This window comes from Lonchura striata, chromosome 2, assembly GCF_046129695.1.
Source record: "Lonchura striata isolate bLonStr1 chromosome 2, bLonStr1.mat, whole genome shotgun sequence".
Lineage (NCBI taxonomy): Eukaryota > Metazoa > Chordata > Aves > Passeriformes > Estrildidae > Lonchura > Lonchura striata.
The window spans coordinates 47891830-47919059 of record NC_134604.1 but is presented as its reverse complement, the minus strand read 5'-3'; the positions used below and the strand labels follow the sequence as shown (position 1 = coordinate 47919059).

Here is a 27230-nt window from a genome sequence, read left to right as displayed (position 1 = left end):
TGTTGACAATTAAATGGTTTAATGCTCACTAGAACATGGACATCTCAAACACTGATCATGAATCCTGATTCTTGCAGTGAGAATCATACTCCATCTGGAAGAAGTAAAGACTTTATTTGGATAGTCCAGAAAAACAGATTATTGTTCTAGGGGATCTGTATTTCTTTACAGGGAAGCAGAACTTTCTCCACACTTGAGAGTATTTCTTATGTAAACCACAATGTCAAAGAATATGAAACTGCAAAAGGAAGTACCCAATACAAGGAAGCACCTGATCTAAAATCCCAACTTCAATTCATTTATGAGTATACTAATTACAGCAGCTTTTATCTTTGAACAGAACTTTTGTTCACTGTTGAACTGTGTTCCTTCAATACACCTGTATAATACTGTTTTCCCCTATCAGTCAGTATACCATGTACCTCCTTTTTTACAGAATAAATACTATCTCCATACAGTTAGTGCTCATCATTACTATAGCTAAGAGTTTCACAAATAAAACAGAATTCTGTGTTTTTGTAAAGCATCTTTGGCTGGATTATCAAAATATCTAACCATAAATTATATTCTAAGTGTTCAAAACTATTGTCCCCAGCGGTTAATTTGCACTGTAAATAGCAGTTTTTTTCTGTCAATTACCTCACTGGTGTCTCAAGATGAACAACAGAAGAGTCTGGCCAGGTATGAAAACTGTGTTCAGGTAAACTCCACAAGATAAAATTTGTGCAAAATATAAAAACAAACTGAAATTTCTCCATACAACCATACTGCAAATACGAATCCATTCTTTCTGTAGTCCCTACTATTTTCAGGAATACTCCATCCCAACAGTGACACAATGATTTTAAAGTAAAAATCATTTGTAGAACAATTATGTTCATGAATTTGTTCAGTATCACATAATAAGCCTATATTATATGCCTATACCATGGACAAAGTAAGGCAGGAGTCCTGCTGAGCCAAATGTATTAAGTTCTAATGATCCATATGTAACGATACTGAATTATAATGTAAGTCATCTCCAGATTTTAGTTTCTAAAAGTTACTTCTGCAACTCTATGCTTCTGTAATTCCATAAATTTTAAAAAATATGCTAAAAAGGTGGAAAAAAAGAATCAAATCCCATTTACACTACCGCAGGTTTTCAGACAAAGGTAAACCAAATTGATCCCCAAGTAAATATATAGGTTGACTGCAGGATGTCAGTGAAGTTCCAGGTAGACTATGAGGGTACCAAGTCTTCAGGTGAAAAAACCTGGCAATTAAATTAAGATAACCCAAGACATCTAAATATCAATTCCAAAGTATTTACCTTAATTTCTCTCTTATATCCTGCACCTTGCTTTACTACAAACTTAATTTCCTAAGGATTTCCTAAGTATTTCCTACAGTTCTGACATTTTTGTTTAATTGACACTTTTGTGGCAACAGTTTTAAAATAGTTAACAATATTACATTTAATCAAATACAAAAGTGTAACGTAAACAAAGTATTTGAATGCTGCAGTGTATTTTCAAGAAAGACTATACTCACGGCTTCAGCTTCTGCTCTTGTTTTAAAAGTAATCACCGCATGGAGAGAAGAGTCATCAATTTGGCAATCTTCAATTTCACCATATTGCTTTTGATAAATAAACAACAACAAAGAAGTTTAGTAAAATAGTTTAGTAAAATGCAGTCCTAAATCAAACAGCCTCAAAAAAAGTAGAAAACTACAACAGTGTATACATCACAATCTTAATGCCAGAGTACTTGTCCTAGACAAGAATACAGTTACTTGTACTTGCATTTCTAAACCATCGAAGTGCTCTCATCTCTGGATTTCCCAATTCCTACAGGTATGAGGTAAAACTATGATAGAAATAGGTGGTTCTGCTTCAGTATTTCTCTTCTGATTAGAAAGAAGGGATCTATTACAAAACTCTTCCACAGAAATATTTCTACAGGAGCTGTAGAAAAAGTTTGAAAACAACTGGGTTCTGTTTTTCAGCATCTTAACAACATGACCTATCTATTCCTGTAACGGCCACGATGGTACTGCTACCTTTGATGCTGCCATCACTGTAAGCCACAAAGGCCAATAAAAAACCACATCTGTGCAAGTGGACTGCACTACTGATGTGCACAGAGTTGTGGTATCACATCACAAAACCAGAAATACAGCTCAGAGTATTTCCAATGGAATCTGAAGCAAGTTTAAAACAGCAAACTTACTTATTTTTTTTCTCAGTGTTATCCAACTGACACTGTGAATGGAATTGTATTTGTTCATGTTACTAAAGATATTTTTGATTAATATTTGGCTTGTTAAAGATATAAGTTTCCTATAAAAAGAGATACAGGTCCTTGTTTTTTTGTTGTTTTTTTTTTTTTTCTTTTTAACCTTCTTGTATGACTGCCTGACAGAAAATATTAAGTACACTGACTGGAGCAGAATTCAGTGGACTAACTGGCTCCTGGACTTCTCCCTTCAGAGAGGACCACTGCAATTAAATGCTGGGGAAAAAACCCCAAACAAATAAAGAGGAGGGTTGCACAGATGGAGATTTACATGATATTCTTAGCATTTATTCCACAAAATAAACAAATTTGCTTTTATTGTACTATTCTTTTTTTATTTGGAATATAAGTGGTTTTTATAAATTTATGTTGATTTTTCACTATTTGCAAAGAAAAATTTGCTAAAAATTATGTATGTCGAATTATCATTTTTTAGACTGAAAATAGGAAAAAAAGTAGAAAAATATCTGAATTCTTAAGTATATGATTAGACAGAAATGTCTGGATGGCTTTTCAAGATCTACATATAATTGCATAATTTTCACTCTGACTTTTAAATTCATAAAGTTAGGCAAAAGCACTGAAAATATTTGAAGAAAATTTTCATTAAGCACTTGTTAAAGTACTTCAACAAAGACAGACTGAATTCAGGTACTGAAAAGTTAGCAGTAAATCAATCTTTGTTCTCACCATCCCTTCAGTTATTTTATCTTTTTGTACCTAAAAAACTGTAAAAAATTTACATATGTCCTGAGCAAATTAATATTACAAGCCGTTTGTCTTTGGAAGAAAAAAAAAGCTTTGTAAATGCTATGTGATCACAGCTATAACTAGCTGAAGCAATAGTGTATTTTTCCTGTTTTATCTTTTCCTAATGCATCCTCTGCATATCATGCTAGATTCATTCCTACATAATATTTCCAGATTAACCGAATCAGGAGAAAACAAATCATTCAGCGGAAGGCTGTTACCCAAAGAGAAAAAAAAGTGTGCAATTGCGACATACCGCAAAATGAGGCAGAAGATCTTCTCTGTCACTTTCGGTGAAGGCAGAGATCTCCAGTGCCCTGGGCCGATGATCCACCACCGCGTGCACAGGAACTCCTCTGCCTCTCCCCCGGCCCCGTATTCCTCTGCCTCTGCTACGCGCTGCACCCCGGCCTCTCGCGTGAACCCCTCTGCCGCGAACTGAAGAGAGAATCCCTCGCTTGGCAGCCTAAGATGTTTACACATAACATATTGATAGGTTAAAATTCACACCCTAAGTATTTAGATAGAATAAACAAACACATATTCTGATGTTTCCTAAAAACACATCCCCAAGAAAGCCCTAGACAAAGCAGTTTGCAGGTTTTAAAATAACAGAAGGTGAACAGTTAAGTAACATTCAAAAGCTTATTATCTAGAGGTCAATTATTACCAGACCAGTAATAGGACAGAAAAAGGAAACAAGAACCAGGTATCAAAAGACCCCTTATCTGTGAAGATTAACTCCTCATAGGAAAAAAAGCTGCTGCATAACTGAAATTTCATTATCAAAATTTCTTGATATGGTGTCTAACTAGTTAGTTAGTTTCCTTACTTTACCTGCTTGCCTCTGAAGTCTAGGCAAGGCTTTTATTCTGACCAGAATTATTGCAGCTTAAGAGCTTTTGGCCACAGAATTGTGAGATGTGACACAAAGGCTTCTAAGGGGCACCTCCAAGGACAAAATATTCAATGAACACTTGGCTCTAGGTACTCAAAAATTTCCATTTCCACAGTACCTGTGTATCCCTTCTAAAGAACTAGCATATGCTTTTCAAAAACAATTAAAAGGCTGATGACAATGACAGTCATTTAAAAACTAATTTCAAAAAGCTACTTTAAGCTTTGAAAGATCACTTTCAACTATCAAATTTCAATGTTTATAGCAAGAAGAAAACATCTTTTTGAACCCACATAGATCTGCCATAGGAATCAAATGTTAAATGAAATCACCACACTTTTAATAAATCCTACAGTGTTCACAAACTCAAGCAGTGATGGCACTACTTTAATCTATGTCAGTGATACCACCCATGAGGAGATCATTTTCTTATGGCTTTATTAATTAAATTATTCAGATAATTTTACCATAGTATCTAGTTTGCTTTTTAGTTTTATAAACATAATCCTGAGACCTTTGGTTTTTTTCAGTTTTGTTCTTTCTTTGGGGTTTTTTAAACATTTTAAAATGTTCAAATGAGTAATTCAGGGCATGCTGACTCAACAAACAAGCTGTAAACTATTTGGGTTTTCTTTCAGTAAAGTCAGGTTCACCTGGAACAGAAAAACAGGTTATGAGTCAAAGAAACAACACATTAAATATTGTGGAAGTTAATGTCACAAACACAGTGTGTGAATAAAGATTTTTAAAAGAATTTTTAAGAATACTGAAGAATCAAACAAACATCAAGGGCAATAAACCACATATCCCTCTTGTAATCTGTGCAAGCGGCTGCTCCCTGAAAGATATAAGTGTGCATTACTGATGATCCTGTTTTTCTCCATCTACTTCTGTTGGTATCTGCTAAAGGCTTCAGAAAATTTATTTAAATATTACCATCCTGAAAGAGCTCTTTTTACCTAACTCAAAGTACAAACAGAAATGGAGTAGGATTAGTGCACTCAGCTATGATGTGATTTTATGTGCACCTACTTTTCCTATTTGACATTTCATTTGATTCACTTATTTTCTGAGATGCAGAATTTATAAACAAGCTTTCAGCACACTTATACAGTATTACTCACTATCAGAAACAACATAAGCTTTTGTACCATCTCTATTCAATTGACTTGATTTATTATCAGAATTATTTTCATAATTACCAAAGCTGCATAAAAATTTAGTTTTAAAGTAAGGATATAATGCAACTTGGCCACACAAATGTGCGCTGTATTAATATGCAGTAATATGTAAGACATGACCAAACTTCATTAAGACAAGAGAAATTTAAGTGACACAGCAGCCCTGCTTAACAGTAAAAAGAAATAAGATTATCAAGTAATTCAAGTAGATATTACACAATCATATAGACAAGAAAGTGCAACACAACACAGAATAACATCCACAGTATTCAAAGTTTCTCAAAATTAGACACACATATGAAGAATTTTGTACAGCCGTCCCAATTTTTTTCAGATCAAGTACCTGGAATAAAAAATTGTGTTTTTACACATTGAATACTTCTTCAAACACTGTATTTGCTTTTCTTAAGTTCTACTCTTCAAACCAACACTGTAGTAATATCACTTTTGGCATCCTCAGGCTTGTTGATTAATCTCATTAAAAGCATGTTAACATTTAAGAACAAAAGATTAGGCATTATTTCTTAACTTTTCTGTGTCAAACACAAAATGACATTCAGGCAACAATTTAAAACCACTCCAGATTTTCAAGAAAGCATTAATACCCAAAAATCTATAAAATATCATATCATCTAAATAGTTACAGAATTTAAACAGATTAGCAATTGCAAATAGAGATAATGCTATTTCTCAATTCCACTGCAGTAGAGGAAGTGATTTTTTTAAAACATTATTGCGAAATGTCTTCATCTACACGCAACTTGATACTGCATTCTGGGTAAAAATAGTTCATTATACAATACGCAAGCTAATAAACATAAAGGAAAATAATTGATTAAAAGTTAACTGCTACAAAAGAAGACACAAACATACTTCCAGCTGCAGTTCTGTGTATTTTCGTCTTAATTCAGTAACTTCTTCCCCAGCTTGCATCTTCTTGTATAAATCCAGTTCAGTATCTAGTAATTCCTTCTGCATCTACAAAATTGTTATGGCAAATTATTAGTTCTACAGTTCACATTCTCTACAAGGAAACAATTGTTCAGTAAAAAGCTGTAACTTTGCAGGTATACTGCTTGTTACACTGGGCTTTCACCTCCAAAAACAAACAATGTGCAAGCTTTGGAGCCTTCATGTCAAGATAAAGCTTCCATCTGCGCTTTATCTGACATCTGAGTGATGTTAAACTTTTTAGACTACCAAGCAAAGCCAAATCTAATGGAATTTTTTCTAAAGATACATACAATAAAAATTCAAGATGTTATGGTGATGAGATGAACTAAAAAAAGATGAAAAAGGCAGTACAGCTATGAATGAATACAAAATCTATGATCAGTACTGAGAAAAAGCATCTAAGTTTATTACAAAGTTGGAATGCAAAAACACAAATATGGTAGTTCTGTTCAGGCCACAGTGAAAAAACAGGAAGTAACAAGACCTATGCTAACAAAAGACTCGTCTCTGAGGCACTCAAAGTTGCCTTCCAGGACACAGATTGTTAAAATTATTGAAGTCTTAAAAAAATTACTGAATGACCATAAAATATATACAATACAGAAAAGTTTCTCTGAATCCCAATTAGGACATGTTTACTGCAACTACTGAGATGCAGAGAAAGATTTATGGAATGATTAAAATTTAATTTGAAGTTCCGATTCAAAGTGAAACTTTTCTAATGGAAGAAGTAGGACTCAAACATTTCAGTGACATCACAAATGTAGGCTAACTATAAAAAAAACTACACAGGATTGTGAAACTGTTTACATTTACATGTGTTGATTCAAAACAACAGCATGAAATGTTTGCAAAGGCTGGATGTAATAAGATTAAGGTTTTGTGCTTGTAACAGCTGAAAGTCAACTATCACCACTGATAAAGAATGGTGATTTTTTTGATTTTTTTCCTGGAATCTTTAAAAGAAAAAAAAAAACTGGATTACTCAACTGGCAACATCAACCTTGAGTTTATTCATCCCCATTTACTGATTATCTACTGCAACCAGGTGAAAAAATCCATTATCTGTATAGTATTTTTCCAAATTTTTGAAATTGGAACCAATGTCTCTGAAATCCCACTGTGCTGCACTACATCAATGACATGACAAAAGAAGCGCTTCTGAAATTTAATGATGACCAGCAGCTAGCACTCACAGAGCAGCCAGTGACACTGGTGTAATGAAGACTTTTGAGATTTATTGTTAGTCGTCTTAATGAAGACTTCTCTGTTACAGAGCTGTGCCAAGCCTGAAGAAGAAAATACCTCCTCCAGGACGCACCAAGAGGCAGCAAAGGTTTTTCACTTAAGGGGGAAGAGCTTTTTGTAATCTCAATGAACTGGAAGAAGTAAAAATAGGCGAAGATAATGGCACAGTCATGTAAGCCTGATCTTCCAGATCTTCACCATCTTCCTCAGAGCTGTCCAGATCTTAAACACTTAAAAAATACAAGAGAGCCAAGATCAAAGCCTTTCAGAAAATTTTCAAAGTTGTAAATTTTAACCAAAGGCTCTGTAAAATCCTTACTTCTATGAAAGTCAGATGGGGCTGACTGTTTTTGCTATTTCAAACGTTGACAAAACTGCACACAGATAATGGATACTTTGTCCACTATGAAGTGGGTTTACTTGAAATGTTTCTTCATTTTCCGTATTACAAAGGAAATGGAAAAGCAGCTCAAAAACTTCATTAAAACTTCAACATTAGCATATTGCCTCACTTTTTCTTACTAAAAACAACTACCACACAAAGAAGTGGTGGACCAGGTTACCAAGCAAAGGGTGATGTGTGCAGATCTGCAGATAAACAAAACTAGGTTGAAGAACCATTTAAAACATAAACTTAACAATCATACAGATGAGGGGGTTCTACACAACAGCATCACAGGGACAAGCTCTCCTTCCTTTTCTGGGAAATCAGTGCCTCTCTAAAGAGCCTACACATTCATACACTAAACTTGTGAAACAAAGAGAAGACACTGGATGTCTGTGTGCAGTTACAGGGCTACAATCTCCCTGGGACTACAGAAACATCATAAAGAAACACAGTGGAGTGGTACAGTGGACAGACAGCCTCTTAAGGAAGGATAAGCCAGGATGGGAAGGAGTAGGAGCTGTTCTGCATTATAGAGTACAGTATGAACACACAGAGCTCTGCCTGGGGAGAGATTATGAGCCAGCTGAAAGTTTGAGTCGGGACCAATGGCAGACCCATGCAGGTGATACTGCAGTGTGTGTGTGTACTACACACTATCTAGTCATGTAAAAGTAGATGTGGCCTTCTCCAAACACCTGGAAAAAACCTGTTTGAATACCATGGGTCTGGGTAATTGCTGGAAAGGCAGGATGATTTCTAGCCTTTGAAGAAGAATTGCATCCTCCCAAATTCCAGAAGATGCAGGAAAAAATTTGGCAGGATGATTGCCAGGATGAACACGACGATTTTACTAAAACTTACATCCAAAACCAATGTGTACAAGAGTTGGAGCACAAAAGGAACACAGTGAAATTATCTAAGCATGCAGGTACTAGTTTGGAAAGCTAAAGCCCACTGAGGGCTTTGAATCAGGCAAGGGGGGGGGGGTGAGAAAAAAGAAGGGCTTCAATGTGTCAATCAGCAGCAAGAGGAACACCATGCTGTGAAAAATGTGGTCTTATTGCTGGACATTAAAGAGGACCTGACAAAGCACATGAGAACAGTGGAGGTACTCAATACTTCCTACTACTCAGTCCTTACTGAAAAACTTGCCTTCATCAATCCCATATCCTGAGACTGGAAAAGCCTGGAGCAAGAACCATAGAATCATTGAGGTTGGAAGAGATCTTTAAGATCATCAAGACCAACCAACAACCCAGCACTACCAGTGTAACCTGTAAACCACATCACCCAGCACCTGATGCAGACACCTGAAGCACCTTAAACACCACAGGGAGGGTGACTCCTCCACCCCACTCAGCAACCTATTCTATTGTCTGACCACCCTAATAATCTATGCCCATTTTCAGGATAAATACATGTTGCTTCAACTTCTTCCTGACAAACTATATAAGAAGCTACATTTGAGTATATAGAAGTAATTTCGGTATTCCTTCTTGGTATTTTTTTTCAAGGCTGTGATCTGTTTAGGAACAAATACTTCTATAAAAAGCAAAATATTGCATTTTAAAAAGTTAATATAATTGCATCTTTATGCAGCTGGGAAACCGGTAACATCCAGGTATCAACAAGAATGGTAGCAGAGGAAAAAGTATTTCTCACAGGTAAAATCCAAATACAGGCACACAGATCAAAGGAAAACTGACCAGTATAAGCTTCAATCTTAAAAGATTAATATATTGACAAATTTCCATGACACAAAGAGTCACAGGAAATTACATACCAGTACATTTTGTAAAGCCTGACCAGAAGATATTTGTGGTGCCTAACTACAATCATTTCGCTTAAGAAATATTGTTTTCATAATTTCTATTAAGAATTTATGAAAGCAATAGACTATACACAAAGCACTGGGCAAAGTAAAAGAAAGAATCATTAAGACTTGATTTGTTTTTTTTTCATCTTCTGCATGATGCAGTATCTGTGTAATAGCAGATACAGCTTTGAGACAACAGCATGGTTTTAAAATTAACTATGCTCCTTTGATAAGAAGGCAAAATAAATCTCACTTCAAAGAGGACTTAAAAACTAAGCCAGTTTGAGTTTTAAATACTACTGGTGGGATTATTTATTTTTATTCTTCTGAAACAAACGTGAATTCATCTATTAAAAAGCTGACCAAAACTTGAGTACCTGAGTTTTAGTTTTCATGCTTTTTAAAGGAGCCCCTCCTCCTGGTGATACACCTTTTAATTCATCCTTTAACTTGGTAATGCTATTAGTCAAAATTTCCAGTGTTTTCATGATTTCTGCTTTGTCTTCTGACTTCATGGCTTTATTCTTCTCCAGCTTTGAAATCAGCATCTGTCCAGTTCAGAAAAAGAAGAGACTTTTTTACTCAGCAACTACTGATACAGATCTGTTTTCCAGTGGTCTTTATAACTAATGGAAAAAACATACTGCATTTCTTTTGCTCTAACCTACAAACCAACATATAGGACTTTTAACACGTATAAATTAAAATATTTGTCTGAATCTCTGACTTGTTTACAAATGAAGATCTGATATTTCCAATTCATTTGGACAGATTTGCTTAACACACTTGAATTATTTCAAAATTTTATTCAATTTAAATGAAGTTTTGGCTTTTTTCCTCTTCCTAAGCGTAAGTGCAGTCATGCATCGTTTTCTACATCATTCTCTCCTGCTCTTGTCACATAGAACTTAGGCATTCCCTTCTCCCAAACACAGGCATGTTACTCCCAAATTAGGCAGTATCAATTAAAATTGGACATAAATTGCATAAGCTTGTAGGGTTTTATTTAACTGAACTAACAGGAAAAGTCAGATTAAAATTATAAACTTGAAATAGCATGATAATGCCATTCTAAGAGAATGCTTATTTTATAGGCTTTTTTTTTGTTCATTCTTACAAATTCTGAAATATTTTGAACTGAAGTAAGATTTTATAACTGAATTGATGACTGTCTTTGATGCTAGCATTTTACCTTCTGTGTTTCAATGTGCTTCTCCAAGATTTCTTGCTTCTTTTTTCTTACATCTTGCTGAAGTCGCAATGCTTCCTAGAAGCATAAAAAGATTACAGAAAGTTTCTAGACTTTGAAGCATTAATGCCAGAATAATATACTATACCTGACAACTACACAGCAGTAACTTACAATAACAGGGAAAAAAATCAGTAACAGGAAATGCGAGGTACTGATATTTCCAACTATGTTTTAGAATATAATACATCACCAAATTAAAGAATGATCTAATTATCTTTTTTAGTTAGATCTGTGAAGACTTTATTATTGCTCACATATAAAGTAACACCTTACACAACTCCACTGAAAGCTGAAAGGCAACATATTACACTACCTCAAGAGATACAGCATGCAAGTTTAAATGTGTGAGCACAATTACTTTTGAAACCAACTGTAATCAAGCCCATCAATTAAAACAGTCTCCAGAACTGTTACAAGTAAAAAGATTTTTTTTCCCTAAACTTGAAGTGTCACTCAAAGAAAAGCACCTCTTTTGTGTCTGAGCACTCTAACTGGGAACCAACAGTACAGCTACTCCATCTGCCAACAACAGAATCTTGACCAGGCAAATAGAAATGAACTGAAACTGATCAGTAAGTGACAATATTGCACTCCAAAGGAGAAGCAGGAGGAGATGCCATCCCTGCTGTGCTCAGTGCCTACTAAAGGTGCTTGTAAGAAAGCAGTTGCTTCTTTTTCTCAAATACAGAAGACTTCTACAACAGAAAACTCTTAAGAACTTTGATATCAACATATCTAATGAAATAGTAGAGGAGAGGCAGAAGATGATCAAATGGGATCAATTTCAAGTGGAATATCCTATACAAAGAGTGTAAATGCACAGCAGCCATAGAAAAACAGTAGTCAAGTTTCTGTATGTCTTCCCAAATACTGACAAATTCTGTTGCATGGAATGTTAGTTTTTCAATACAGTGTGCAATCATTTTTCTGAAGGGAAAGGAAAAGTAAGATAAGGGGATGAATGTGAAAAAAAGCTAGGGAGACAAGAGGAAAAGAAGGGAGTCAGTCCCACAAAATGTTTTTCCACAAGTACTAGTATATTGTAACAGAAATCTCTGAAGGCAGGAAGGAGCACAAGATCACATGGAAAAAGAGCCCATCACTTCTGAGAGAAGACAACGTTAGTGTCTTCTCTCAAAAAACCTCTACAGCTGTTATGATGAGTCAACAATTTAATTACAAGTTTTCTGCCATTTTACAGGCATTTAGAATCTTAACTTGAAAGGTAAAGGCTCTAATTCTAAAAACATGTGTTAGGGGACAAACATGAAATGAAACCTCAAAATCAGAACTGCTTTCTATAAATTCTGGACTAATGGCAAAACTCACATGCAGATACAAACTGCTAGTTCAAATTACATCAGACATAAATTACTGAAATTTAGCAGTACTTGACCAAAATCTTTAACCATTATACTGATTTCCACACTTACGTTTGGACATAACCTTAGTATTGTATTCATAATTTGTGGTTAAAAAATAGTAAGGCAAATAATGTCGTGTATTTAGTTTCTCTAAATGATAAGAATAAACCTGAAGAAGGAGCTCTGCTGTGCTCTCCTGAAAATTCTAGGCAAGCTAAACTATAACTGAGTGACCTAATAAGTTCAAATACATTTTTGTTACATTTCCTTTCTAACATATATAAAAAAGAGAAAGCCTAGCACTATGTAAAAATAAAAGCGGGTGCAGAAGAACTATAGCTTAGAAACAACAAAATGCAAAGTGGCAAAATTCTCAGTTCTCTTGAAGAAAGCATTTTGGTCACAGGTACAAAATGCACTGAGAATAGAGGCCAGTTCCAGAATAGTTTAAGAGAGAAGAACAGTAACTATACTATATACTCCCTTTCACTCACAACAGACAATTCATACCTCAATGTGTAGATTCTGATTCCAGGAAAAAGTGTTTCACATTTTGAATTTCTACAGTTTTAAACCTGCTTACACTGCCTGAACATACACTGAAAAATAACAAAACAACGCTGAATTGTCTTGTAATATGTGGGGGAAAAAAAACCAAAACATTATAGCGAATTTAATCTTGCAACAAGTTTCATCTATGTTCTTGAGATGAATATACATAGTGCTCTATCTCTAGGCCACAAGTTCCCAACTTAGGTCCGTTTTAAAAAGAAGCATATTTAATTTACCTGTTTTTTCTTCTGTGCTTCATTAGAGTCTAGCACGGAAGTGGAAACAACAGGCAAAGATTTCTGTGCTGCCTTCAAAGCAGCAGGGTTGTACACAGTTTTTGTCAAGCCAGTAGAAGTAGATAAAACCTATAGGAGGAAATCATTTTATTTTTTTGCCAGTGAATTTCAATCTTTTAAAAAACCCGCATAAGTGCTTCAAAATATGTAATTGTCTTTTCTTTTGTCTCCTTTGATGATATGGAATATAAAAATTTGGTGTAACCATTATATTTGGAGTTGTTGAAGTTAAACAATTTCTGAGGAGGCAGCACCACATCAGATATGTAAGCTATCAACATCAGCTATAATAAATCCTCTCCACTGAGATTTCATATGCACTTCCAAGTTTCAAATACATAAATATTTATGTATTTGAGCATAACTAAGGAAACAGAAGATTGAGATTTTTGCAAGACTAACTTTTGGTTTTGTGTTTTGAAGTCTAAAATACAGTATTTCATGTCTGCATGAATTTTCTGAGCAAAAGTTCAACATAATTTTAGAGACTAAGGTCCAACATAGAGACAACAGTTTCTTTTCATATGCAGTTGGTGCAAAGTAGAGCTTGCACAATCAGCAAGAAGTAACTGAAGTACAAGGAAGTCTTCAACATTATACAGCACAGGAATAGACTCCTATGTCTCCCTGTTCTCTTTCCTACATTTGTAACGAGGTCTGAAATTTCTCCATGACTTACTGAGAACACTGAGGACTGCTTTACAATCTCCCTCTCCACAATACCTGAAGATTTCAACTATTCTGTTTTCTTAGCCTGTTCCTTAAAGTGTTATTTGGCATGGTAATATTGAAAAATCCATGGCTAAGTCCTAGAGATAATACAGGTATGATCTTGCCCACCTTGTTAGCAAATACAAGAATTTATGTAATTGGAATGATTTCCAGGAGTTTAAAAATACTTTCTATCTATGTGGAAAATTAAAAGATGCATGCAGATTCTATTGGTCACCATGCACTCCATACAATAGCAAAATGCCCACCAACAGAAAGGGAAAGAAAGAGACAGACAAGAAACAGAAAGGCAGAAAAGACCAAGAGCTTCGAAGAATTTACAACAGGAATGGCTCATATAAACCCTTTGCACTTCAGTGTGGTATTTTATACTATTTCTTCCCACAGTAAAGTGTTTCCAAGAGTATGCAGCGCATAGAAAACAACAGCAAAAAGAAATCAACATGTTATGAGGTACTACAGGAGGTGATACAAAATGCCCTAAGCAGGTCATTACAAAGATGAAGGATTTTTTTCTAAATCTATTAAAGAACATTTAAGTATGCATATCTGACTCATACAGTTTCTATTACAAAGTAGCTTTAGGACAGGCTACAAGACAAACAAACAGAGGATCAAGCAAAGACAAAAAATACCGACACATTCCTTTCACCCTGAACTGTCTTCAGGGCAGAGTGAACCGCATCTCCTCATGTCTTTTATGTAGATGTAAGGAGAGAAGCCACAGCACCAACACAGACAAGTCAAAAGCAACACTAAGGTCTTCTAAATCGCTTAATACTATTCAAGAGAAGCAATAGCGTGAATAGCATTAATCTCTTCACAAGCCCACAAATTTTAAGTCCCTATACACAATGATTGTTTTAGCACCTTTTCCTCCTGCTCTTTGAGAAGAATAGCTACCTGCTTTCTCACTGCAAAGTTCTTGTCAAACCATGCACTCCATCAGGTGAAAAAAAAAACCATCTAGGACATGACACCTCTGTTTTTGATGGATGTCAATCATTTTACTACTAATGGTTATAGAATATAATGACTGCAAGGTATTTCCTTGTAAAGAGGCAGTAGTAGGTAAAAATAAGTCAAATCAGGTTTTAGAATCCTACTAAAAATGCCAAAGGAAACTGCTGCTCCACAACTCATCCAGTGAGGAGCCCAGCCGCTCAGCAAAATCACATCTGTACTGTAAGACAACAGAACAGAAAAACATCCTAGCATAAAATTTACTCTTTGTAGGAAAGTATTTCAGGGTAACTCTACTCTTCCAGAATGAGGAAAAGAAAGTATTTCCATTCAAGCAGCAAGCTGAAGCAGACTTCCTATTTCTAAAGTAAGCACGTGTTATGTATGTAAAATGTAGATCAGGAATACACAGCAAGGTATTTATCTGCAACTAATTTAGAGTACCAAGAATGGAACTAATCAAACTAACAACAAAATACAGGCAAGACACCTTGATCAGTGCATTCAGATGGACTGCTGGGCTTGAAATGAATCAAAGACACATTCTCTAATATGACAACTAATATTACCAACTTCAAGTATTGTTGCCTTTCTGTGTTAAGTATCTCTGGAGTGAATTTTACCTGTTAGATGCCACTTAATCCATCAACTGTCATATTGAAAAGGGGTGGGAGAGGAATGTGTGTGGGGAAATACAGTAGATGCTTCATTTATTTCAGGTCAAGCTAATTCCCTACAGAAAAGATATATACCTAGACAAAGGAATCCTGTTATGAGGTAAAACTTTCTGTGTTTCTACAAGTTTTCTCAAATGAATGTTAAAAACAATGGGGAAGCCTATCCCCTGAAGTGCTAAATAGATCTGGAAACATCCATTACAAACTTTGCTACTATAGTAAGCATATCAACCACTTTGTATTCTGAAAATTGGAACCATTGGCCAAAATATATAGCTCATAACTGCAATTCAGATGCACCTTTTCCCCCTTACCTTTCTATACTGATTAATTTTCACCATTATCTTTTCACAAGTACTGCAAATTGTAAAACCAAATAAAACAGTAAATGTTTAAAGCATCATCTTTTAAGGGGCACAGAAAACCAGAAACATTTTACAGAACTGCCTTCTATAGTGTCATATGTAATGTCAAAATTTATTTATTTGTAAAATTTATTTTTGCATACATCTAAACAAGTGAGGATTATGGAACATATTTCTTTTATGACTGAATAAAAGGAACCTGACAGATTAAACAAAATCCACAAAATAGCAGCTTTTATCCTTCTTATAATCATTTACCCATCTACTGAGTTTTGACTTATTATACTTCCTAAAACCAGTCCTTCACAAATTATTTTATTCATAGTTATGAAACAATATTGACACAAGGGGTTTGATAAAAAAATTAATTCTACTGAAAATAAATATGAGAGGAGAGAATATGAGACAATTTTCTTACCTTTTCAGTTGTTGGAGTAACTGGCTTTGACACAAAACCCAGTCTATCCTTCACAGATAATTTAGTCACATTCTGAGAAAACAAAGCAAAATTATAATTCAAATGTACACTACAAGCACTAGCAATTTAGAAAAAAATATTTAACTAATAAAATCATAGACTTTTAAGCAACAAGAAGATAAAAATAGTCAAACAATTGATAAAATTCATTTTAGATACTTGATTTTGTAATTTATATAAGTCTATAATTGGGTAAGACAACTACAAAGCCAAATTTGGAATCAAAGATTATCCTACATATTTTTTGCAGGAAGTTCAAGACATGCTAGCTGGCAGAGGATTATCTGCACAGGCCCTTTTAAATACACTACAGATCTTGTGTTCTATAATCCGCTACTTCCAGATTACATCTGCATCAAATACTGGAAGTTGTTGGAATTTAAACTAGAAATGTGTTCTGATTTGTGCTGGTCTTTCTTTCCAGAGGTAAAACCAAAGCAGCAGTATAATACTAATAAGGAAATGTTGCAAATATAATAAAACATTAAAGACTATTTCTAATGGGAGTAACACACCAGGTTCTGTCACTATTCACATGGTACTGTGGTTACATTCTTCCTTCTATTAGGGGAGATAAACAAATTCTAAAAATTCTTCTAGATATAGAGCTTCATTCTCTAATGGTTTTAGGTGTTTAACAGATAAAATACATACACATTAAAAAAATTAGCTTTTAGTTCTCTGGATAGAGACTGACTTTATTTTGAAATCTATCACCAGCAATATAACACAACAACCTGAAACAGTCTGAAATCCTTTCACTTTTTCTTTTTAAACTATGTAAAAAGCTAAAATACTAAAAAATTAAGTACCAGGCTTAGGTAGAAAAGCCAAATATCATTGCACTGAGGAACACTTTAATAGGAAAGCATCACTAACAATGTAAGCAGAAGCACTTTGAAGTAGAAAATGTGTACTTGCACCACAGAACTAACTGGTACCTTCATACACTACAAAACCTATTTCAGAAAGAACAGGCAACTGAATTTCTCACCACAATACAAACCTGAGTGACTTCTGTGTTGGCACCCTGTGCTTCTGCAGGTTCAATATTACTCGCAGGTACGGGGCCGAGCCGCTCCTTCACTGACTGCTTCACTACAGGCAAAGTGGGCTGCTGGACTAAGGGCTGGATCACCTGCAACACCACCCCATCCCCCAAAAGGCACAGAGCAAGATTAACAACAGAAGGCTGCCACACGTGTCATTTCGTTGTACACAATGAAATTACAACAGAATTTATGTTTACACTTCTTCCCTTCTACTATTCACCTGATGGGATAAACAACCACTTAATGAGATTTATTATGTTATACTGAGTATTTGTGTAGCGCAAGTAGCAATAACATTCATTTTGCACTTACATCTTACAGAAGTGACCAAAAAACTGATTTATTTCTATTAATTACATTTACTCAGCCTAACTTTAATTCTGCCTGTTAGAACAAAATAAAATGTAATAAATTGGTCTTCTGATTTCTCTTACATCATCAACTCTTTCACCATCAACCATTTAGTTATGAAAAGACAATACAAACTTGTACCACAAAGACTCTCACTTTTTACAGTGATACGTCCTACTTTTTATCTCCTATGTGTTTTACTTGGTCAAAATAGAAAAAAAAAGGATATAGAAACATACAGTCATGGGACTGAAGAAAAGAGAGCAGATAATCTTTGAATCTACAATAGATATACCCTGAGAGTTAACACCTTTCCTTTTTTTCCTTCGACAAAAACATTCAACAGTTAAGACCAAAAAATATGCTTCCAAGCAAGCTTATTGTCATATTTATAGCTCTCAGAAGGTCACCTAATCCATTTCTCTCCACTGTAGGGCAAAGTCAGTTATGCCATTACTGACAGTATCTATCTATCTCGTTCTTACAGATTTCAGTTGAAACAGGTCCTGTCACCTCCCTAGGCAAAAGTGCTTCAGTATGCTTCGGCATTAGAAAATGTTTTCTTAGTATTTAACCTAAATCTCTTTGTGCTGCCTTTTAGGCCCAGAACTTCCTGCCTCAGATGTAGAAAGCTTATTATTTTCTGCTTCTTGGCAGAAGTCTTTTATTTGGTGATTTATTATAGTTGGCTCCTACATCTTTATCTAAGTACTTCCACCGCTCTTGGAAATTCTACAGCAGAAAATTTCCAAAGTAATCCTGCTGATAAAATAGCAATGGTGAAGCAATTGTGCTGGACCAGATACTACTGAAGGGACAACTTAAAGTCAACTGACTTTACACTAAAGAAAATTCAAAAGCCTGTCCTGGTGCCTGATAGACAAAATCTGTTTGGAAGCCATTACAAATATGGGTGAAATTAATTAACATAACAGAAATCTTGACAAAAATACAAATATTTATAGTATATGAAGAAGTATAAAGTTTCCATACTACTCAGATATGATACCAAATATTAATTTCAACAAAAAGAGAAGTAAATATTCATGCTCCTGAAAGACTTATGAACAAAAAATACCTGTTTACTGACTCAACAATTTGTTAAATGTTATGTCTTGGAGTAGAAGAACATAGAAGCATTGTACTTAAAATTTTAATTTCCTGTTCAAAGTTTTTCTTGTTACTGTGTGCCTTCTGTTGCTGATAACAGACTTAAAAATGCAGTCTGCTGACATGTGCTGAATGGATCTGAAACTGTCCCCAGGACTAAGGGGAATTCATTCTCAAACCAGCAAAGTTAACTTGCTAAAGGTGGTGTGATTGGAAGCTGTTGACATCACTGAAAATTATGGGAATACAAAAATATCAAATATATAGATTGCATGTTTGTTTGGAAATATAGAGTTAATACTCCAATAATACTCTGAATAGCATAACTGGCAAACAAGCTGACAGCATACTCCAAGCTATCCTTTGAGTAAGGGGGAATCGCTGTAGGAATGTAAATGATGTATTCCACTGCCCTCTTCTGGCTGAGATGAAAATCAAGCTTAGAAAATAAAAACCCATTTTGAGCAGCACTACTTTAGACAAAGCACTAAAGATATTGATAAAATCTAAAGGATAAAAACAGGGAAGACAGTGAGATGTCATTACAACCGAATTTTTGAAGATAAAGCTCAGGGCAGTTCTTACAAAGAAGGAGAGAAAGAAAACTGTTAAAATGCTGTACAGCAGGATTGCCATGGAAAATCAGGTCACTTGATGACAACACACACTATCAAGAGAAAGTAGGAATTCCCAACTCAGAGCAGCAACCGAAAGAATCTTCTAACAAGTCATTCACATATTATATCAGCATACATAATTAAGTGACCATTTCTTCTACAGAGTCTGTCTCATATTTTTGAAGTGCAGAATGTACTGCTCCACACTGATGGCAAATCCAATAGAGCAGGACACAGATATTTTGAAGGACTTGCTACACCAGCCACTAACTGAGAAGACTCAACTCAATAACCCAGAGAGCCATGGTGAACTCAAGATTCCTCTTCTGCTTGAGTACAGCCACTACTGTACTGCTGACAACTCTGATTTGGCTTGACACAGGTTACAGACCTACCCTTCACAACAGTAATTGCTGTTTTATTTTTTAAAATGTTGCCAATGCTGCTACAAACATGACAACTTCCAAATGTTCCTCTGCAATTCAATAAAAAAACTGTAGATTAGAGCATTTCAGTTGTAAGGGACCTGCAACAATAATCTAGTCCAACTGTCTGGTCACTTCAGGGCTGACCAAACGATAAAGCACATTGCTAAGGATACTGTCCAAATACCTCTTAAAGAGGGACAGGCTTGGGGCCATCAGCCACCTCTCTAGAAAACTAGTTTCACTGTCTGACCACTCTCTCAGCAATGAAATGCATCATGCCCACTCTGGACCTCTTGTGATACACCTCCAATCCATTCCCAGACATTCTATCCCTGGATATCATAGAGATCAGCATCTATCCCCCTACTTAAAAACATCCCAGATCCCTTCCTAGAAAATTAGTCTCTGTAATGCAGTTCTTCTCTTCCACTGTTGTTTGCAAGTCCTTAGATGTCTATACACAGAGGCACCTATGTGTAAAACAAATTCTTCTGTTACTTCATATAGTACGTATGCTCAACAGGGAAGGGAAAGGGAAGGGGGAGGGGAAGGGGGAGGGGGAGGGGAAGGGGGAGGGGAAGGGGGAGGGGAAGGGGGAGGGGAAGGGGGAGGGGAAGGGGAGGGGAAGGGGAGGGGAAGGGGGAGGGGAAGGGGGAAGGGGGAGGGGGAAGGGGGAGGGGGAAGGGGGAGGGAAAGGGAAAGGGGAAGGGGAAGGGAAAGGGGAAGGGGAAGGGGAAGGGGAAGGGGAAGGGGAAGGGGAAGGGGAAGGGGAAGGGGAAGGGGAAGGGGAAGGGGAAGGGGAAGGGGAAAACCAGAACCTCATGGAAGAAAATGGACATTATATTTCATGAAAAGAAATATAACTCTCCTTCCTTTCTTATGTTCACCAGAAGAAATTAAAAAAGCCTATATTAACTAAATCAAAATAATTATTATTCAGCAGAGAGCTGCATCAAATCTTGCTTGACATGATAACAGAGTGGACTACACCAAAAATCACAGGAGGGCTTTCCTTAAATATCTTCGGTCTCATTTTGCTAATCAACTTCTGAACATCGTATATCAGGTCAAAGAATTTACAACTGAAGAGTGACTTTTGGAAATTAATGACATGAAGTAACTAGTCATTATTTCAAAGGGACTTAGTTTACTTGATATAAACAATCTCAAAAATGCTTTGAAGATTCTTTTTTACATAATATACTAAAACAGACTTAGATCCTCTACCTTCTGTGTGGTAGTCTGGATTTGTGGTGTGCTGCCTTCTCGATGCCAATAAACTTTAATAAAACGATTATTTAATACTGCTTCTGTACTTGATATAGCTTTCTTTGCTTCTTCATGTGTGGCAAACTGAATCAGGGCACCTTCTGGATCACCCTGATATGCAACCTAAGATTTAAAACAGAAGAACAAAACTTATCACACAAAGGATTCTCATTTGTGTCTACATTAGCATTAAATCATTAGCTTTTAGGCTTAGAAGCTTACAGTTTACACCCAGTATGTGTCATTAGATAAATACTTTCCATTCATGAGCCCCTTTGAAAGGCCTGTTGTCAAAATTAACCTTGAGTTTACGCTAATAAATTTTAAGAATAGTTAAAAAAGTCTCACACAAACAAAGTAAAGCAAAACCCCCAGTCAACCAGTATTTTTGTTTGCAAATATGAGCAGTTGGTAGTTGGTTTGAAAGACAAAAGGAAGCATCAGCAAAGTAAAGAAAATTACTATGGAAAATGCAGAGGTCAGATAGTAAATATCCTATGTAATATCAGAGCTAGACAGCAAAGCTCATTTTGATTTTCCTGCTTTGAGCATTAACACAATATTTTTGCTTCAAAAGCCAAGACTATACATTTTGCAAGAAGAGCATCGCTTCCAGTCTTTGTGTACGTATCTGTCTCTCCATACACATCCACATCTTACTTGCCTTAATGAATAATACTGCCTGCTAATACACCCATAGTCTTAGGTAAACTACAGAAAAGCTAAAGAAATATTTAATAGCAATTAGGAGAGGTTTAAAATCCCTCAGGTGTTCAGACAGGCACAGAGTGTTTATTCTGTATGGTATCAGTATGTACAATAATATTGTTGCACTTCATTCCAGCCCTCAGTGCAAACAAGAAAGGGTTTAGAAAAATGCATGACAGCATCTGAAACTTGTTGATAATGAAGCATGGTGAAAGGTCACATTGAGTAGCTTAGAGACCGAGTATGAAATACTGATACTACATGTGCAGTCTGCAACATGTAACATCAGCCTAAGTCAGCCCCTAGTTATTTCACTGCTTTCCCCTCTCTTCAATTGCTTATTAGGTAATTCCAAGAAATCACAAAGTAATTTTAAGGGACAAATCATCATTACAATGGAAACCAATTATGTCACAGGGACTGCTTTTTGCATAAGAAATGCAGGTTTTTTGTATTTACAATTTGTCTCTGAATATACAAAGCGTTTATGATAGCAGATCCAAACTCGATAAAATGGGTGAGAAAAATCCACATGCAATCAATTTTACATGTTTTAAACAATGTCTCTTAAAAGTCTTATCACTGAGGAACACGTTTGTTCAAAATCTAAAAGCAGTCTAGAACATTTCATTTCTGCCTCTTCAATGGCAGAATCATTAGAAACAATGAGATCTTTTTTAAGAAATAAGTTAGGAAAATAATAAAGAGTCTCAGGGAACTAGGAAAAAAATTGCCATTCTTCTTTTAGCAACTACCACTACCTTTACATCAAAGCATACTGCTTTCTCTTTGTTGACTCTTACCTGCAAGTTGACTAGGTTTCCAAACTTACTGAAGTGCTCATTAAGTTTGCTGATGTTGTTAAGTTCTGGGGGAACTTTTCTCAATTCAAGTTTTGTATTTTCGTTTCCAAACGGCACCTTCTTCTGGAAACCTGGACTATTTGTTCTGTTAAAATTTTGCCTGCAACAAATAAAAAATCAAGCCAGAAATCCATAGAAAACTAGCAAACACAATGTTAAATTGTATATGCTTACACAGAATCATATGTGTTTGAGACACAAAGATCTGCAGACTTAAAAAATAATGCCGTTTTCTAAAAGTGAAGGTGAGTACAGGTCACACACCCATACAACTGCTATCTTCCCCACTTATATTCTCAGCATACCCCAGAACATAAATCTGTGGGATAATTCATATTTATTTGCTCATGTCAGGGTAATTCCTAACTTTTAATTGCTTCTCTCCAAAACCTGTTTCTTAGCTATTCCATGAAACTTCCCCACTAGTGTTTCAAATAACTATCACTTCAAGGCTCTCCTCACTCCCAGCAATTTCTCAAAATCCCTTCCAAGCTTGCACTCTGTTTTTTCTCAGTAACATACCTGGCAACTCAAATCAAAATAGCAGTAATAAAATTCACATTTCACAACTAAAATCAGTCATCTCTAACAACTATCACACTGCAGCTTCCCTGTTTCTTATATCATGCCAACTTTCAAAGAAGAGATCTTCGCATCATCCAAAGCAATTTCACCTATCTGTATCCTACCTTTGATAGAAGACAGTCAAATAAATACAGCTCACACTATATTATGATTTACTTTAGTACCATTAGTGCACTCACGGTTTCACTTGTTTGCAATTTATATATATATATCAGATCACAGTAAAGCAATTAATGAAATTCTAGCCCTTAAGCCAATACTGTGTTAACAGTCACTCACTTGTCAAACCAAGTCTTCTTTGTAGGAACTCCACCATCCCCTGCACCAATTGTTCTTTTCCTGGATTCAGCATCTACCACTATTCTCATACTACTTTTATTAGGAGGTTTTTCTGTAAATAGATGAGAAGATTTTACTTTTTTAAAATTTATTTTCTGCCCATTTGATTGTAAAAAAGTATTCTGCTCACACTGAATTTGCACTGAAAAGCACAATTGTTTATTTTGAAATTACTATGATTCTTGTTCTGACTGAATCAAACCCTGGTCACAGACTTCTTAATTATCAACAGATGTTCTGAGAGATCAAAATAGCTAATAGCACTCATTTTGTCACAGTAACATCACACATACAGAAAACAAAAGAGGTGTGACAGAAGGCATCTGCTTTGAGATGACTGCGCTCTGATTCACAATGATTCACGATGTCCCATGCAATACTCTGAGGCTCACACCATTCCAGCTAACACCTCCATAATACTATTAGATGACACACACAAAAATGGCCATGATAGGAAATGCACAGTACTCCAGGGCAGTAACACCTAGGAGCAAGATTTATGGATGGACTGGGAAAGGAGTCACTTTTGCTGAAGAACAGGAATCACACTGGGGGACTCCTCACTGAAAATACACCAACAAAAACATAGTAAGATTAAATAGAAATACATACAAATGCAAATAAAAACCACATTTAAAATGGTTTTATCCCTTTTCCATTCTTATTTTGTGTGCTGCTGCTTCTTCTCAGGACCACAGGAACTGTGAGGTTAAGATTATTCGTGCATAAAACTGCTAAGAGATAAAAATTACTCCCTCCTCTCTGTAGCAAAAATCATCCTGAGATTCTACTATAGAAACATTAACATTTTTCTGTCCAAAAGATATACAAAGTGACCAGTTACTACAGCTAACAGTAAACTGTGCAATACTCTAGCGAGAGATTGCATTCTACCTGTAAAAATGCACACACTAAGAAATTATAGCCATAGTTCCCTATTCAACTAAACATCTCTTAATTCCAGGAGATTTTAGGAAAATGCTGTATTTTCCAGTATTTTCTGGAAAGTTCCTCAACCTGCATTAATGTAAGAAAATCAACTAAACTAACTAAGTATAGCTTTGAGAGCATACCTCTGGGTGGTAGATCCATATCACCTGATGTGAGTCCTATCAAATTTGGTCTTTGGGCATGTACTCTATGTCTATACATAGGTCTTGAAGTATTTGTTATACTTGGAGCTTCTGGATTATAGCCATCTGTGTCATACGTTTCTGGTAACAAAGAAATTGTCTAATTAAAATAAATTGCAGTTAAAACCCTTAAGGTTTCAGATATAATATTTAATTTAATTACAAGATAGAGTTACAATAAAAAAGTTGTATAACCACTATCATAAAAATGGTCATGCCAAGTTTTCTGTTAAACACAGAGAAAATATTACTCTCCAGTCAAAATTCACATTTAAATGCAAATTTTACTTCAGTCTTGAACTAAGTCTGAAAATAAGGATGTTAATTTACTGTCACAATCTATAAGATACAAACATTCTCCCAATCTATGACCATTATAATCTCTATAAAGTACAGTATAATATGAATCAATGTTATTCTATTTAGCAAACCTTGTGGGCAAAGCCTCAGTACTACACCTGCTGTAAAAAGAGAGGGTGGAGCAGGAGGCGGCTGGTGATGAATACCCGTGGTAACAACAGTGGGAACTGAGCTGGTTGCTGAGTTTGGGGGGGCATCCATGCCAGCAGGCTGCAATGGTGGAAGGGGAGGGGGTGGTCCTGTCAAAAACAAAGGAAAATCCTGCATTCATTTATTATCCACTACACTTTCATTATACTCCCTTTGTAAGGAAACTGATCTGAAATGCTTTTAAGGTCATTTAAGAAAAAAAGGGCTGAGAGGGCACAGCTGCAGACTTGATGCTGTACCGTAAAATCACACAAAACCACCCCCAACAGCAAATGACTCAGAACTTGGATTAGACAGAAAAGCATTTGAATCATTTAACATTTCACCAAACACCTTCTTTCTACAAGTAAAATTTAATTGCTAGACCAGTATTCATCTTTACCAAATGAAGCATTTTAAAGCTCAATGAAAGCTGATCAAATAAACAAATTCTATTTTTGAAGTAGAAAAGTATATTACAAAAATATGCTATGATGACAATAACTAACTTGACTGAAATTATGTTTCCAAACACTCAAGAAGAAATCTTCAACTCCAATGGAACGGTTCTTAAAATTGAGGGAGTTTTTTTGTTTGGTTGGTTTGACTTTTTTTAAAACAGGTAATGCGACTCTTTCGAAGCTAAGCAGTCAAGCCCGATCTTCAGTTTAATCATTGTCAAGAGCAGGTTTTGGAAAAAGTTATAAAGTGATATATCTGAACTTGTGAACCGGATTTGAAAACAGCATGTAACGCAGAACTGACCAAACCAGAGGAAGTTACATTCTACGTTAACTGAAATAAATACATTCATTCATATATTTCTTAAATATATTATCAATAGAAATTAAAATAGTTTAAGAAACTTCCAAGCAATATCAAATATCAATTACTCTGGAATAATTTTACCAAGTGGGACACCTAAGTTAGAAAAAAAAGAGAGAAAGGAATAATCCCATAAAACTAACATAACACACAAGGCAACTGAGCACTAAACTTCAACTACTTTATAAATGACAGCCAGGCTGTCATTTATAAGTTTTCATGTAATTTTTAGTGCTTCAGCTGAAGTACTTTCCAGTGAAACAGTAATCAAAGCTGAGACTATTTCTTAGTTACTTTACAAGTTTAGTTTTAAAATTAATTCCAAATGATATTTTCAGGCATAAATTTGATGTGGTCATGAATTATCTTTACTTCTATTACCATGAATGAAACAGTAAGGATCAGTTGTTTCCAGGATTTTCCCTTCTTTGACAGTAGTCAATTTTGGACAACCTCTCCTATAATACTGAAGGAATTGAATTTTGCCATGTCATGCTTTTGCTTAAATACAATGAAAATATTATTCCATATTAAAGAGTCATATTTAGCATGCAGCATTTTAGAACAACCAACTCTGCAACAATTATCATCAGACAGAATAATTTTGAGGTAAGCTATGCCACAGTAGAGCACAGTTCAACTTTCATAATACAGCTGTAATTCTTCAAAACAGCATTTTGCATTGTGTATAATTCAAGTAAGATCCAGACTTTTATATTAAAAAAAATGGGGCTTATCTTTTTAAATTACCTGTTACTGGTGGAAGGCTAGGTGGTAAGGGGCCTGGTGGCGGTACTGGAGGTCTAAGGTTAACAGGAGGAGGACTGAGAATTGGAGGAGGGGGAGGAAGTCCAGGAGGAGGTGGTCCTTCGACAACAGGGGGTTGTGCTGGAAAAGGCAGAATGCCAGGAAGATTCACATCTTCTACCACTACTGGATCGCTTCCATGATCAAAAGGACACATGTCTCCTCTCATACAGAAACCCTTCTCTGAAATATCAAAAAGAACTCATGTTAGTTATTCTTGAAGAGCTAATTCTGCACTGTATCATAACAAGTGGTGAAAACAAAAAATGAAGTCTAGATGTCACCACGTTAACAAAATCAATTTGTTTCTAAGCAATAAGTACAGACGCAAGGTTTGAGAAGCCCCTATTAAAAGTTAGAAGTTAATATTATGAAATTCCAACATGAGCAAATTCACTCAATTTTTTCCTCTTTTGCAATTATTTCAGGAAACATTATAACCATTTGCCATAGTTTAATGT

The 27230-nt window shown here is 35.5% G+C and overlaps 1 protein-coding gene across 5 annotated transcripts in view; it reads right to left on the bottom strand.

The window, feature by feature from the left end:
- Positions 1-27230, bottom strand: part of RBM26 (RNA binding motif protein 26) — a 50106-nt gene that overhangs the window by 5471 nt on the left and 17405 nt on the right. For 2 of the 5 annotated variants that reach the window (XM_021529384.3, XM_021529385.3), the window contains exons 7-20: positions 26713-26952; positions 25080-25247; positions 24589-24729; positions 23456-23567; positions 22532-22691; positions 20979-21143; positions 17200-17331; positions 16134-16205; positions 12919-13047; positions 10707-10781; positions 9892-10062; positions 5982-6086; positions 3286-3495; positions 1534-1620 (exon numbers count right to left, since the gene is read on the bottom strand). In XM_021529384.3, the coding sequence (XP_021385059.2) occupies positions 1534-1620; positions 3286-3495; positions 5982-6086; positions 9892-10062; positions 10707-10781; positions 12919-13047; positions 16134-16205; positions 17200-17331; positions 20979-21143; positions 22532-22691; positions 23456-23567; positions 24589-24729; positions 25080-25247; positions 26713-26952 (1967 nt within the window). The remainder of the gene's footprint in view (positions 1-1533; positions 1621-3285; positions 3496-5981; positions 6087-9891; positions 10063-10706; positions 10782-12918; positions 13048-16133; positions 16206-17199; positions 17332-20978; positions 21144-22531; positions 22692-23455; positions 23568-24588; positions 24730-25079; positions 25248-26712; positions 26953-27230) is intronic. The other 3 variants (XM_021529386.3, XM_021529387.3, XM_021529388.3) reach the window with 2 other exon arrangements.